At 43.9% G+C, this 14,169-nt stretch overlaps 1 protein-coding gene across 2 annotated transcripts; it reads left to right on the forward strand.

The window, feature by feature from the left end:
• The first annotated feature begins 1,437 nt into the window (after positions 1 to 1,437).
• Positions 1,438 to 13,941, forward strand: ivns1abpa (influenza virus NS1A binding protein a). 2 transcript variants are annotated; one of them, XM_080473014.1, is made up of 15 exons: positions 1,438 to 1,611; positions 5,526 to 5,819; positions 6,037 to 6,167; positions 6,259 to 6,428; positions 6,521 to 6,596; positions 6,680 to 6,853; positions 7,703 to 7,828; positions 9,548 to 9,658; positions 10,213 to 10,354; positions 10,509 to 10,733; positions 11,363 to 11,484; positions 11,846 to 11,972; positions 12,080 to 12,211; positions 12,488 to 12,661; positions 12,752 to 13,941. In XM_080473014.1, the coding sequence occupies exons 3-15, from the start codon at positions 6,057 to 6,059 to the stop codon at positions 13,009 to 13,011; spliced, it is 1,950 nt and encodes a 649-aa protein (XP_080329140.1). In that variant the 5' UTR covers positions 1,438 to 1,611; positions 5,526 to 5,819; positions 6,037 to 6,056; the 3' UTR covers positions 13,012 to 13,941. The 2 variants fall into 2 exon arrangements, with proteins under 2 accessions (XP_080329140.1, XP_080329141.1); XM_080473015.1 differs by lacking the exon at positions 1,438 to 1,611 and adding an exon at positions 4,952 to 5,149.
• Positions 13,942 to 14,169: the final 228 nt, after the last annotated feature.

A 14,169-nucleotide genomic window follows, 5' to 3' on the forward strand; every position in this document is an offset into this window, starting at 1 on the left:
CCCATTCCTAGAGACCAGAGCACTTCTGTTGCTGGTTAGGCATGTGGGTTACCTGTACTTACACTATCTCTGTACCCCAATTACAGTAACCCATGCATGCCTAGCCACTGAATAGTCACATGTATGCTTCACATGAAGAGCGAGAGAGGTTGTTTTCAATCGAGTTAAGGAACTGTAGACCTCACCAGAAAGAGCTGTGTCAATCTTTACATTCTACAGATTGCTGATGGTCACAGTTTGTGCACTTTCAGTTCCTCCTCTCTGCTAGACTTCTATTGTTGGAGCCCCAACATATTTGGTGGCCAGGGTGCTGCCATTCAGACTTCTACTATTCCACTGTACTATATACCGAAGGTGTGTGTGTGTGTGTGTGTGTGTGTGTGTGTGTGTGTGTGTGTGTGTGTGTGTGTGTGTGTGTGTGTGTGTGTGTGTGTGTGTGTGTGTGTGTGTGTGTGTGTGTGTGTGTGTGTGCATGTGTTTATTCTCCTCTTGTTTTTGTATGATCTTTCCATCCCTTGTCCATCTCCATTCACATCAGAATGGTGATGTTTTGTGTCTGTATTGCCTTGTCTAGTGTTTATGAGTGTTTTTCATGCATCCTAGTAGGTTCTCTGTCTTTCCGGCCTGGCCTTTTTCACACATTGTTGTCACTGCTGCCAGTTGTTGCTTTGTTAAAAGAAGAAAAAAAACACACCAGTGAAGAAAGATCTCTTGTTGTTCTGAGAGAACTTAATGAGATGTGAAACTGAGGTGTCTTTGAAGAAACATCCCATTTCCCTGTTAGGCTGGACAACAAACCTTTCTCATGAGAATTTATTTTGAGGTGGTTCCACAAATGATGTATTGGGGGCATAATTATCTGTTTTGAGTAAATACAGGTGCATCTGTAAAAAAGGAATACAATGGATAAATTAATTTTCCAAAAATTTTATTCAGCTAGTGGGACCTTTTTTCTGTGAGTAACTAGCCCAGCACAGTTGGGAGCATGGACACAAAATGCACATCAAAACGTGCAGAACGTTCGGGAATAGATTGTTATGATGCTGAAAGAATCGCAAAAAAACCTGAAAAAATGTCACATACAGAGAGGATGGGAGAGGCAACTCATGGAGGAGAATAAAGGAGATCAACGGACATCAATTGAGATCAGAGTCTGCTGCCAGGGAGACGCTGATTTCAAAGGAGAGGCACACACACAAAATTTCTCGGGGATTTTTCTAGGTTTCTCACTTCTGCCCTGACAAGTATGATTGTATAATTCGTGATAAACGGCTGTTGAACCTCTTCTTCTGACTCTCCCTCTTGACTAAATCGCTCACTGTGGCTGCCGCACGCTTAACACGCCCGGCGTGACGTCAGCAGCAGCGTGGCGCTCTCGCGGCTTTTTGTCGGTCGCGCGCCCCCAGTTGCCAGCCTCTTCCTCCTCCTCCGTCCATTAGTCAGTGCTGGTCCAGACTGACTGGAGAGTGGACGTGCCGATCCTACCGAAAGAGAACAGACCTCCCCCCCCCACAAGCCGTGCCTGTAGCCGCGTCTGTTCTTTTACCCGAACCAACCAACTCTGAATTCGCACTAAATATGTCTAATATCATCTGTTGTCAAAAGCCTCAGGTAAGATATTTCTTTTTGTCTTCGAAGATTTAACGACAGATGGAGCCTGGTGTCTCTCTCGAGCGATGAGGCGCCAACGTGTGTAGAAACCGTAAAATCTGTTGAAGCGTCTGGCCTCATGTGTGGCCCTGATGATATTTTATTATTCATGTCGTTAAGGTGGATGGTCGTTATTTTATTTGGCTGGGTTGAGTAGAGACTAATGGACATGCCTCGGCTGGTTTCTTCTGATGACACCCGCGCGCACAAATGTCCCACCGCCGGGCCGTTTCCCGCATCACGTTACGATAAACCAACATTCATACCGGCAAACACACACGGACCTCCGTTTGTTCACCCTCAGGCTGGACAAAGGCTGATGAGTGCGTTCACGCTGCCCCGGTTGTGAGTGAATAATCCGGTGTGACTGTCTCGTGGCTCCCGCTCAGCAGCAGGTTGTCTTGGAGCTACGAGGCTAACGGGCGCTAGCATCTCTGCATCGTTTCCTCAAAGGTCCTCTGGAGACTAAACTATTGTTTTTTACCTGGGCATGAGTCGAACTGATTTAATACTTTTTTGAGGAGGGGCGGGGGGGGGGGGGGGGGGGGGGGTTCATGTGTTCTCCTGACCTAGTTCCTGGTGACGGGCTGCACAGAATCACTGCTGGCACGCACCCAGACGTAATGGTCTCCGCTGTGTGTCTCCCACCGGAGGAGGCGGCGGCGGCATGGCAATGCAGCGAATAGGCATACATGAAATACCCCAACTGAAAGACTTATCAACTGGGGGATGGTAGGGTGGGTACATGCCGTCCTCTACTAACCCCAGATTCGGATGATGACATATTCTCCATTGTTGATCGGATCATAGATGGATGAGTTATTGCCGTACATGATGATTTTTCTGCAGCTGATTCACAGCTATGTGGATTACCTGAAGGAGCGTGTGCAGTCTCATACATGGCTTAATTCCCTGGTGTTTGACCTACTGTACTGTTAATCCTAGTCTGAAGCCGACAACCACGTGGACATTTCCCATTTGACACATTGTGGCCTGATTGAATAGAAATAATCAAATAAACATTTAAGAGCCTCTTTACGTCGCGTCCTTGGGATTTCCTATGAAGGGTGTTATGTGTTATTGAATGGCTGTGTCAAGTCAATCCGAAAATGTTTCTACAATAGGTGGCATTAGTTTTTTCGTGCTTGGCTGAGAGAAGGTGTCGCCTTTTTTTTTTTTTTTTTTCAAATGTTTTTGTTTTATTGTGCCATAGAGTATGTCCTTATATGGCTTCTGCGATCTTGTGTTCGTGAGGGGGAATATTTTGTATATTTGTAGAGCGAAAGTTGGTGTCCTGCTTTACTGGCCCATTTTTAATTGTCACACCCTTCACAAGGTGTTTAATTTGAGCTGTAAATTTCCACTCAGTAAAACTGTGAACTACTCAGCAGTGCCTGTCTTCGCCACTAGAGGGGTGTCTACCAAGCATTGATTGTTCAGACCCGCTCGTTTGTGCCAGTTTAATCAGATGGAAAATTGTGAGAGAATACATTCAGATCCACACTGAAAGAAAAAGTTGTGAGGAGCCGCAGCCTTTGTCTATTAAGGCATTGTTCTCCCTGCTTTGTTCGGTGTTGTCAAGTGTATGCCCATATATCTGCATTTGCATTCCTTTCAGACTCCCTTGGCCTTTGTCAATATGTTAAATAAGTCCTATTTCCATGTGCCTCTGGACACAAGTATTTTCTCATTCTCAATATGGGTTTTATGAGAGGCCACTACTGACCATTGTCATTAATTGTGTGTGATGTTTCACATAGTCACTTTCTATAGATATTTTTTGTCTCCGTTTTGTATGGGATAAAGTGGTGTAGAAGATGAATGGATAAATATGATGGCACACATGTTCAGAATAGATCTGTAGTTGAAGGTCTGGTTTTCCAGACATTGCTTTGGGTTGGTTGGAGAAATGAGGGATCGAGGCAATGGGCCAGTGTAGTGGGCGCCTAGTCATGAGGAGGAGTGGAGGATTTGAGCATCCTCAAGAAGTCTTCTGCCAGATGTTGCATAATGACTTGAAACTGGGTCAGTGTTCCCTCCATCCTCACGCAGACAGGGAGAATAAAAGCTTTGTTGTATGTATCCTGGCATGTGGTGATGTGCTTGTGAACTCAGCTGTAAAAATATTTGGCACACTTTCTTTCTGTCTTGTCTTGGTAGATTTTATGATTTTGTTAATCTCTATTTTAACCAAAAACCGCGTCGTCACATCTTATGTTCAGTGTATGATTTTTAATGTTGTATGTGTGTGGTATCTGCCTGCATGTTAAGGCATGTGTTCAAAAAGTTAATGGAGAAAAAGGGATGTACTCATTAATGTCAGACCAGAAGAAATTCATTTTTTTCCAGACAACTTATATTGATCAATGTAGATTTGTTAATTGAATCATTGAATTTCTCGAGTAATTTGTTATGTTGATTTGAATAATGGGTTGAATAGCACATCCAAATAAAAAAAAAAGCCCAGAGTGAATATATTCTTGGATAGCAGTTTGAAAAGGACAGGCCATTTAAACATTTGTTTTGGTCAGTAAGAGAAGATATAGCGAAGGGCAGCAGAAAGTGCATGTGTTTTTAAAATAAATTAAAAAAAACACTTTTGTTTTGCTCTGAATTCTTTTCCATGATAAATGTAATATTTGAACTACATCTTCATATGATGTATCAAATCTGAGCACGCATGCATCTCCAAGAACACGGTCTTCAAAATCTTGTTATAGAATCTTTGTTTTTTGGCTGGTGTATTTGCAACATTACATTGTTGACCTGGAATGTTTCTTTGAGGAGAAGAGGACTGTACGCTTTTAAAATGGTTGTGAGCTACAATTAAATTTGTTAAGCAGTTGAGTTGAAAACATTTGCACCAAACTGGGCCGCTAAAAACGACTTGTTGCATAAAGTGTGGATACAATTTCAGAGAGTGGGACAGCTGCTGTGGTTTGTCTTGTTATTTCTAACCATGTGGGTGAGTCATAAAACTGCTGGAGTAGGAGTGTCATATATTTACTGAGCGTCAGTCTGCACATGGCACAGTAGCGTTGTGGTCCGCTATGGGATAACGTTTCTGATGTTTGGAACTCTTGAGAATAAGTGAGATTTGTTATGTTGGAGTGAATTGTTAGTTTTGGGTGGGGCTGTGAACCAGAGGCTCATAATATATTATATGTTTCATAGCATGAATAATTGGCAAGCCGTGAGTTCGTAGTCAAGTTATATAAGAAAACCAGACCCCTCAGCAAACCCCACCCACAGGCTGGCTTTGGAAGACTACTACAAGTAGTTTCCCTCCTGCGTTTTCCTTATAGGTCAGTGCTTGAATGAAAGGCTTCCCAATGGGAGGAGCCAGCTGAAGAGGCTTTTCACATAAGAGAGTTGAAGTAGCCTTAGTTTAACAGAGTAGATTCAGTGCTGAAGGCATGAGATGGATTAGACTCATGTTTGGCCTTGTGGAATACAGCAGCAGACGCAGGTGTGGAGACTTGGAATGACGCTGCCCTAGGTGATACTGCTATTGTTTTGTATGTGTGAGTGTGGGTTTTTTTTGTGTGTAAATGTACAGGGACTACTTTTGCTCAAGGTCTCCATCAGAATAACATAATTAGAAGCTGTGACCACACATCAAAGACCAGTCTCTTTGAATTTCATTTGAAGTGTACATGTTTAACACACTGCAAGCTCTGCAGTGTCTTCTTAAATTGAACTGTTCAAGGGGACACTGATAGACTGGAAAAAGAGACCACAGGGGAGCAGGTTTAACTGCTTTAGTATGAATCCGTACGCATGCCAACATTGCTTGGGGGAGAAAAAAGTAATCGCAATGAAAGAACATGCATAACTTAACATCTTGTTTTTCTTTTCTCCTTTTGTCCTCTTAGGTTATGATGTCTGATCAAGACAGAATAAGTACAACTCTATAGCCAACGGGATCCCGAGGACTTGATTACAGTCGCTTCAAGCCTGATAGTTTGTCCGTGCGGCTGCTCCCCAACTCCCTTCCGATCACGCCACAGTAGTCAACTGGCATTTCTTCTGACAACTTCCCATCCTTTACCTGGTGGGCGAAGAAGGCTTAGTTCCATTGTGATCTCTGTCTGCTTTGCCTGTTGCCAACATTTGATTCCACTTCTACAGCAGTTTTGCTTTCTCGGATTTGCATTATACGCTATTAGGTAAGTCTACGACTAATGCGTAGGACCTATTATAATACACTGTCCATCAGACGCCTAATCCTAATCCTTTCTTTGATAGCCAGCTATCACAATATAGCACAGCTCAAAGCATGCTGGATTGTGTGCAGATGACCAGCATGGTGTGCGATATTGATTCACTTGAAAATGACTTATTTTCTTTTTTCCTTTCCTTTTTTTTTTTTTTTTTTTGAAATAGAAAAACCCAAATCTACCAAGATGATTCCAAACGGTTATTTGATCTTCGAGGATGAAAGTTTCCTGGATTCCACTGTGGCCAAAATGAATGCTCTGAGAAAGAGCGGTCAGTTCTGTGACGTGAGACTGCAGGTACGGACTCCCGAGATACATTTACTGTCAAATCAGGAATAGCCCTTCAGATTCTGACCAATCAGTTTGATCGACTCTTGTCTTTGCACAGGTTTGTGGTCATGAGCTGATGGCTCACCGTGCTGTTCTGGCTTGCTGCAGTCCCTACTTGTTTGAGATCTTCAGCAGTGATACTGAGCCTCATGGGGTCTCGCATGTCACTTTTGAGGACTTGGACCCAGAGGCTGTGGAGATCTTGCTCAACTATGCCTATACTGCCCAGTCAGTAGCTTTTAACCTTTGGACAATGACCTAATCTGTAAAGCTGTGTTTTTTAAAGTGACTGACAGTCTCTTTTCGTTTATGTGCTTCAGGCTGAAAGCAGACAAGGAGTTGGTGAAGGAAGTTTACTCTGCAGCCAAAAGGTTCAAGATGGAGCGAGTGAAACAGGTATTTAACTTCCGTGTCTTGCTGAAGAATCAAGAGTGTTGTTATGGTAAGCAAGGCTCAATAAATTTCTTTTCACTTTTCAGATTTGCGGTGACTATCTGCTGTCTAAAATGGATTCCCAGAATGCCATCTGCTTTCGAAACTTTGCGAGCTCGATGGGAGATGGCAGAGTTTTGGCCAAAGTAGATGCTTTCATCCAAGATCATCTGCTGGAAGTTTCTGAACATGAGGACTTCCTTAAACTTCCCCGCCTCAAGGTATGCGCAAACATTTCTACGTCCATCATGTTGTCTTTAAGAGTCCTCTGAGTATGGATTGTATGAAAGCCAGAAATGCCGCTAATCCAAATGATTTTGAGGCCTGAGGGCAGCATTGACTTCAGAAGTGCAGAATTATTCCTGAGTACTACAACTATTCAGATTGAATAGCACACTGGATTACAGTTGGTATTTTTACTTTTCTGACTTGGCAGTGAGATTAGGCATACTTAACCACATACTTACTTGCAGTTAAATCCTGCTGAGAAAGTATTTTTGGCAGAGGACTTAAAACATAGTTATAGCAATGGTAAAGGTTCAGCAGGTCAGTGTGGCGGCATTTCCACAGAAGAACATACCCTCTGCACTTAATCACCCTCTAAGTTTTACAAGTCTTGGATTATCCGTTTTTGTGGTGGAGTATAGTATGATCCATTTGATTAGAAATTCTATATGGACTCAAAGTAGTTTTAACACGATGAAAGTGCACGTTTTGCTCGTCGATAATATTCCATTAATCACAGCTTCCCAAATGTACGGCCTCTAAAGTTAAATTTAATATATTTAAGGTTTTGATCCTCTAGTGAACTGTACGATATTTAATATGTGGGGAAAAAAATGTAATTAGTGATTTGTTTTAACTTCATGAACAATTACAATTGATAGTTTTTTCTCGTGTGATTTTAAGCCACTGAATGACTCCAGCCTGTCACAGTGTCAAAATATTTAATTATACCGAAAGTAATGATTCAAATGCTCCTAAAGATCAAGTTTGCCATCTAACCATTACATGCAACTCTATTCCTGCTGCGCATGAATCTAACCGGTTTGAACCCTTTGTGTTTACAGTTAGAAGTAATGCTAGAAGACAACCTGACTCTGCCCAGCAACGGCAGGCTTTACTCCAAGGTGCTCAACTGGGTGCAGCGAAGCCTCTGGGAGAACGGAGACCAACTCGAACGACTGATGGAGGAGGTCAGTACCAGAGCATGGATTCCTAACTCTTAGGCCAACCTTCACTCTCACGCCGCCCCTTCCCCGCCCTCTAACTCCTCCTGTTTTTGACATTAAGAAGTCGCTATGGGGGCTGAAGTAGAAATGGCATGCCATTGTCATGCTTCTGTGTCAGGATTGTACTTTTTTTTTTTTTTCCCCCTCTGTGTTGAAGTTTTTGCAGTAAGAAACTCTGTACCCCTGACCCATACTGCAAATTAGAGGTGAGCCAACAAGAGCTTCTGTTTGCTCTCGTTTTTTGTTTCCACTGCTCTCTTTGGGTATGTGATTGGTTTACATGAGCCCCATCAGAGCACTACAGTGGTCCTCTTCTCTGAAACTGAAAACACTGAGGGTTCTCAAAGGTCTGACTCTTGATTCTGCCTTCTCATTGCCACTTTGCTATTTGAATAGGTGCATATTTGTCGCTCCAGCACTAACAGGCACCCCTCCCCATTGATTTATCTCTCCTGTAGGTTTATTAGCAGCAGCAGGAGACCAGACTGAGGAGCCAGGACTGAGCCACCAGGGTAATGAGTCAGAGAAAAGAGAGGAGAGGAGCACTACTGCCTCTCAGCAGCTCCCCTTTGCAGCCAAGCAACACTGCGCCCCCATCTGTCTATGCCATTCATGAACACAAATCTCATATTTGCATTCACCAAAATTCATTGCTCCCAAAACTTAAGCAATCAAGAGATCCGATTAAATATCTTGTTGCAGCATAGAGTACAATCATATACGTGTCCACCCAACCACTTACACGTACAGCGATTTATCAGATAAGATATCTGAATTTGTCTTTGGCATGATCCCTGTGATTTGCTCGGAATGGCTAATCACGCATTCCCTTTACTTTCCTGTTCCCCCTTTTGCTGGGAGCTACAAAGAAATCAACACATTCCGTCAACATGCACATGTTCACGTCACCCATTCACACAAATATCTGGCGATTCAGGTGAGACTGGCTGTCCCATATAACCAATTGGGGCACTTTCACCTTGTGAGGCCGTCCAGGACTCACAGAAATTGTCCAGTTTGCTATACAGCAATTCTACATTTTAGGAGTGATCTATTTTAAAATATGATACAAATTTCGTATACATACCAAACGAAACCACACCATTTTATTGATTAAAATCTATTTAATCATCTCTTGAACTAAAAACAAACCAGGACGAGAAGCACGGACTCTGTATGCCAATGTACCTTGGTGATTTTTCGAGCATTAGCTGGTTGTTGGTATAACAGCATTGCTGTTGTGTCATCTGGATCTGACTGCCACCATGATGACCAGCTTCTTCAGCTAGAGGACCGTTTCCAAGCAGCAGCAGAGAGAAGCACAGCTCCTCCTCCTCTTCATTCTTCACAGAAGATCTTTCCAGATGCAGCCTCTCAATTTTCAACAGCTCCCTCTTTTCATTGATGCAAATTAAGGAGACTCTCAGCAGATCCTGCCTTCTTGGGCTCCAATACTTAACCCACTCTACGCAGCAGCAGCGGCGGGAGCAGCATGTGTCTTTTTGAAGGAAGCTGTCCGTATTAATCAAGTGAAGACCTGGGCCTCCGTCCCCTCCCCCTCTTCCTCTTCACAGCACTGCCTCCCCCTCCTCTACCTCCTCCTCCTCTTGCCCAATATGCTGGGGCTCTGTGTGTTGCCATGGAGACAGCCACATGGGTGTGTTGTTGCTGTTTGTCTTTCAGGTGCAAACGCTGTACTACTCACCTGACCATAAGCTGGTGGATGGAGGGCTGGTGATTGAGGGGCACAATGAGGTGTTTTGTGGCGAGGAAGACCACCTTCAGTTTGTGCAGGTACTCGGCAGCTTGTGCCTGGCTTCATTTGCAGCTTTTTTTTTTTTTGTGATGTTCTACAGACTGAGCCTGGCCATGCATACAAAATGTCAGCCTGTACCAGGCTAGACGTACATGAAGTACATACACCTTTTTCAATAACATAACGACACTGGAGATTAATGTTGGGCGATTAGTAAGACATGGGTTATGTTTGCCTGGCGTTGCTGTTGAGTGTACACTAAACCGCCAGTTTTTGGTTAATCTCCACCAGCCACATGTGGGCAGTGACGGCTGTCTCCACTGTTATGCCTCCATTTTGAGCTGTGACTGAATTGTGTGCCGTCAGATCTGATCGCAGCTCAGTCTGTGACCGTAGTGTGCAGTGCTGTTGTGTTGGCTTCACATGGCGTGACATTTCAGTACATGTTTGAACAAGCTGAGGGTTCACTGTGTCACGTGCACGCTCGATCAGTTGGATCGCAGAAATAGGTTGAGATCTAATTAGCTGGTGTTGGCCACCGGAGGGCCCGTGGTGCAAGCTTGGCTCCTGCAGCTGCGCTGTGCTCTTGCAGAAGAAACCTGTACGAGAGAGCACCCAGAGACAGATGAGCTGCAGCTCTTCAGGAAGCCTATCGCCCTCCAACCAAGCAGCAAATGCCCCAAAGCACACCGCCAGGAGGGAATGGAAGTACATCGCCTCTGAAAAGACCAAAAGTAAGTTAAATAACTGCAGGACAGCAAAATATGAAATCTTATTGCATACTAACCATGGATAAGGCCAACATCTGTCTTGTTTTAGCTTAAGGGTGATATATCTGAATCGTTTTATTTCCTGCACCTCTCCAACAATCTCTCATTTTCAACCCAGACAACACCTACCTGTGTCTGGCTGTCCTGGACGGCGTGCTGTGTGTGATCTTCCTGCATGGACGCAGCAGCCCGCAGACATCTCCCTCTGCTACACCTTGTCTGATGAAGAGCCTCAGCTTCGAGGCCCAGCCAGAAGAGCTTGAAGAGCAGCCCCTGTCACCCATGCACTACGCTCGCTCTGGTTTGGGCACCGCAGCTCTAAATGGAAGGCTCATTGCAGCAGGTTGGCATCAAGCAGGAACACAGTATGAAGCCCTTTGATTGTTCTACAACAAAGACGGTTACTCCGTCTTTGTTGTATTGAGCTTTCGTTCCAACATCTTGTATCAGACAAAATACCACCGTTCCTTCTGTAAGGGATAAATTCATGTTGAATTGATTGTAACTACTGGCTCAACCCTCCAGTGTTCTGTTTATCATTAGGCCCCATTTAAAACAAAACCAAAAAAAAATACTATTAACCTGTTTCTGGAAGTTTAAGACATTTCTGTGGAGTTTTAACACAGGAAGCCAATTTAAATCTGCTCTGTTAAATTTAGCGGTTTGCCACTAACGGTACTATTATAAACTTTGAACCCCATGTGGTTTACAAATGACCCCTGTATTTCATTTTAAGTCTCTGGGGTTTGTAGCTCTGCAGTGTGGATGTTTATAAGCGGCTCCACGATAGTTTGTGTGAGCAAAGGAAAGCTATCACTATTACATCGCCATGATTGACAGGTCCTGCGGTCAATCAATGCGCAAATACCATCCGTACCAGTCATACTCGTGTACTCTCACCGCGGTATGAAAGAAATAGGGAGACTGGATATGGATCTTCTGTAATGTAATCTTGAGCCTCTGATTGTGTAGGTGGGTACAACAGAGAGGAGTGTCTGAGGACTGTGGAGTGTTACAACCCCAAAGAGGACCGCTGGACCTTCATTGCACCCATGCGGACTCCGAGGGCTCGTTTCCAGATGGCTGTGCTCATGGTAGACTTGGCTATTCATCTTTATTTACTCTACAATAAACTGACATTCAAAATATTGGCATCTCCATGTGCCAGTACTTGTTTGAACTGTACTTCCTGCTTCACCAGTTGGTTGTTAAAATCCTGTTCTTTTAAGTAGGACATACTTTCAAATTTGTATGGTCTTGGCTTGTTAGTGATGTTGCATTAACAGATATTTGTCAAGATTGTACGATTGCTGCTACAAACAGAAGGCACTTAATACTGCCATGAATAGAACTGCTTGTACACTTTCAAGGGTTTTTCTCCCTCGTGGTTCAGGGTCAAGTTTGTCAGGTTAATGCACCTTTTTTAAATTTAACTGTCTTGTCTACCCTCGCCAGGGTCAGCTGTACGTGATTGGAGGTTCAAACGGTCATTCGGACGAGCTGAGCTGTGGGGAGATGTACGATCCACATGCTGATGAGTGGGTTCAAGTGCCAGAGCTGAGGACCAACCGCTGCAATGCAGGTCAGTCAGTCCACCCTTTGCAATGGGAGCCGTTACTAGATGGATAAACTGAATGATCGTCTCTAGTATGTGTGGGTTTGCTCAGTCTTGCCGTCTATATCTTCCAGGTGTCTGCTCCTTGAACAACAAACTGTACGTTGTGGGAGGGTCAGACCCCTGTGGGCAGAAGGGCCTGAAGAACTGTGATGCTTTTGATCCTGTGGCCAAAACCTGGTCCAACTGTGCCTCCCTAAACATCAGTACGTGTCCAATCCGTTTAAAATGACTGGCTTTAAACATAGAAGATCTGAGATGTGACGAACATCAGTGCAATTGTCTGTTTTGTTGTACCTCCTCTAGAAAGGAGTAATGGTAATAGTGAATTGTGTTGCATCAAGGTTTAACAAAACAAAAACTACCAACATAACGGTTGAACAAACTTCTTTTAGAAAACATGTTTCTTGAGGATATTTCATAGGACTGATGTAGTCACGGTAGCTCGCTGTGCTGAGATGTTGACTTCAATCTGTTTTCAGGGAGGCACCAGGCAGCAGTGTGTGAGTTGGACGGCTTCATGTACGTGATTGGAGGGGCAGAGTTGTGGAACTGCCTGAACACCGTGGAGCGCTACAACCCCGAGAACAACACCTGGACTCTCATTGCCCCCATGAATGTGGCCCGCCGTGGCGCCGCGGTCACTGTCCATGCAGGTGAGACCAGAGGAAGAAACATATTATCAATATGCCGAGCAGCGTGAAAACTGAATTCTCACCGAGGTCCGTTTCTCCCGCGATCTACAGGAAAACTGTTTGTTGTTGGCGGATTCGATGGATCCCGCGCTCTCCGCTGCGTGGAGGTCTACGACCCCGCCCGCAACGAATGGCGAATGCTGGGCAGCATGACGTCATCACGAAGTAACGCAGGCGTGGCGATGCTGGGCGAAGCCATCTACGCAGTGGGCGGCTTTGACGGCAACGAGTTTCTGAACACCATGGAGATCTACAACCCAGAGACGGACGAGTGGAACGACTGCAGCAAGGCTTCCCCCCTCTCCGACTGAGGCTGGAGAGGGGAGGGAGCGTGGGAAGGGTGTTGGGGAGTTTCACAGTGCTTCACCATTTTCCAAACTAACAGGCTTAGTGACGTAATCGTGTTTCGTGATGTTCTGTGTGTGAGCGGATACGTGTGGGGGGGGCAGGCTGAGGGGTCTTCAGTGAAGACTGGCTTATCTCTGGAGGGTGGGGAGGGAGGAGTTGCCCAAAGCAACATGACGCCTTTGCATATTGCATACAATTTTTTTTTCTTTTTCCCGTGCTGTACATATTGTTTTTCTTTCTTTCTTTCTTTCTTTGTCATATGCCAACATTTACGACACATTTAGTGCTTTTCAGTTAGTTTAAAGGTTTGTCAGTTGAAGGGTTTTTAGATGAGCTTTCCACTGCTGGCCACTTGAAGAGTGGCGATATGAAGTGTTGACAATTGATTTTTTTTGGGAAGTTAAAAGGTTTTAAAGGATATTTCTGAGGTGGAAATTTCTTTTGCTCACAAATTTAAGGTCAAGGGATTAAAGCCTTACTCAGTGTTCGAGTTGATTCATGGCTTTTTCTTTTTCTTTTTAACACACTGGATTGCTTATTGAATCCTAAACAATGGCCTTTTTTATATTTTTATACACTGCTGGTTTACCAGTAAAATGAAAAGTAGTAGCAGAAAGCTTAAGTCATTGAATATAACCAGTGCCAGATTTAGATTTTTGGTTTTCGTTTGGTGCACAGATCACACACGCACAGCCATGCTTCCGCTAACTTTTGTTGTTGTGATTTAACTACTTGATGTATGTAGAAATGCAGTTTTCTGAAGATCTGTTTTTTTTTTTGTGTTTTTTCTTGTGTTTTAAAGTGTCAGGCATTGGCAGACTGGAAGGAATGTAGAGCAAGATGATTATCACATTTGTTACATTTCTTTTGATTATTAAATCATTTAAATCTGACTTGTGTTCTGTGTTAACTCTGCGTTTGGCACCAAGTTATGCTGAGAAAGTATCGAACGCTATATATGAGAATTAAAATTGTATTCGTTTTAACATTTGGTTGTCCAGTAGCTAAACTCGATGCTTCAATGTTCGTGGGAACTGCTTCCCTCACTCAATTAAAACTCTTTTAAACACCCACATTTGACATTTCTATAGATTTAGACCTTTGAGAAGAGCCTGTATGTA

Source organism: Lipophrys pholis (genome assembly GCF_963383615.2).
Source record: "Lipophrys pholis genome assembly, chromosome: 10".
NCBI classification, from domain to species: Eukaryota; Metazoa; Chordata; class Actinopteri; order Blenniiformes; family Blenniidae; genus Lipophrys; species Lipophrys pholis.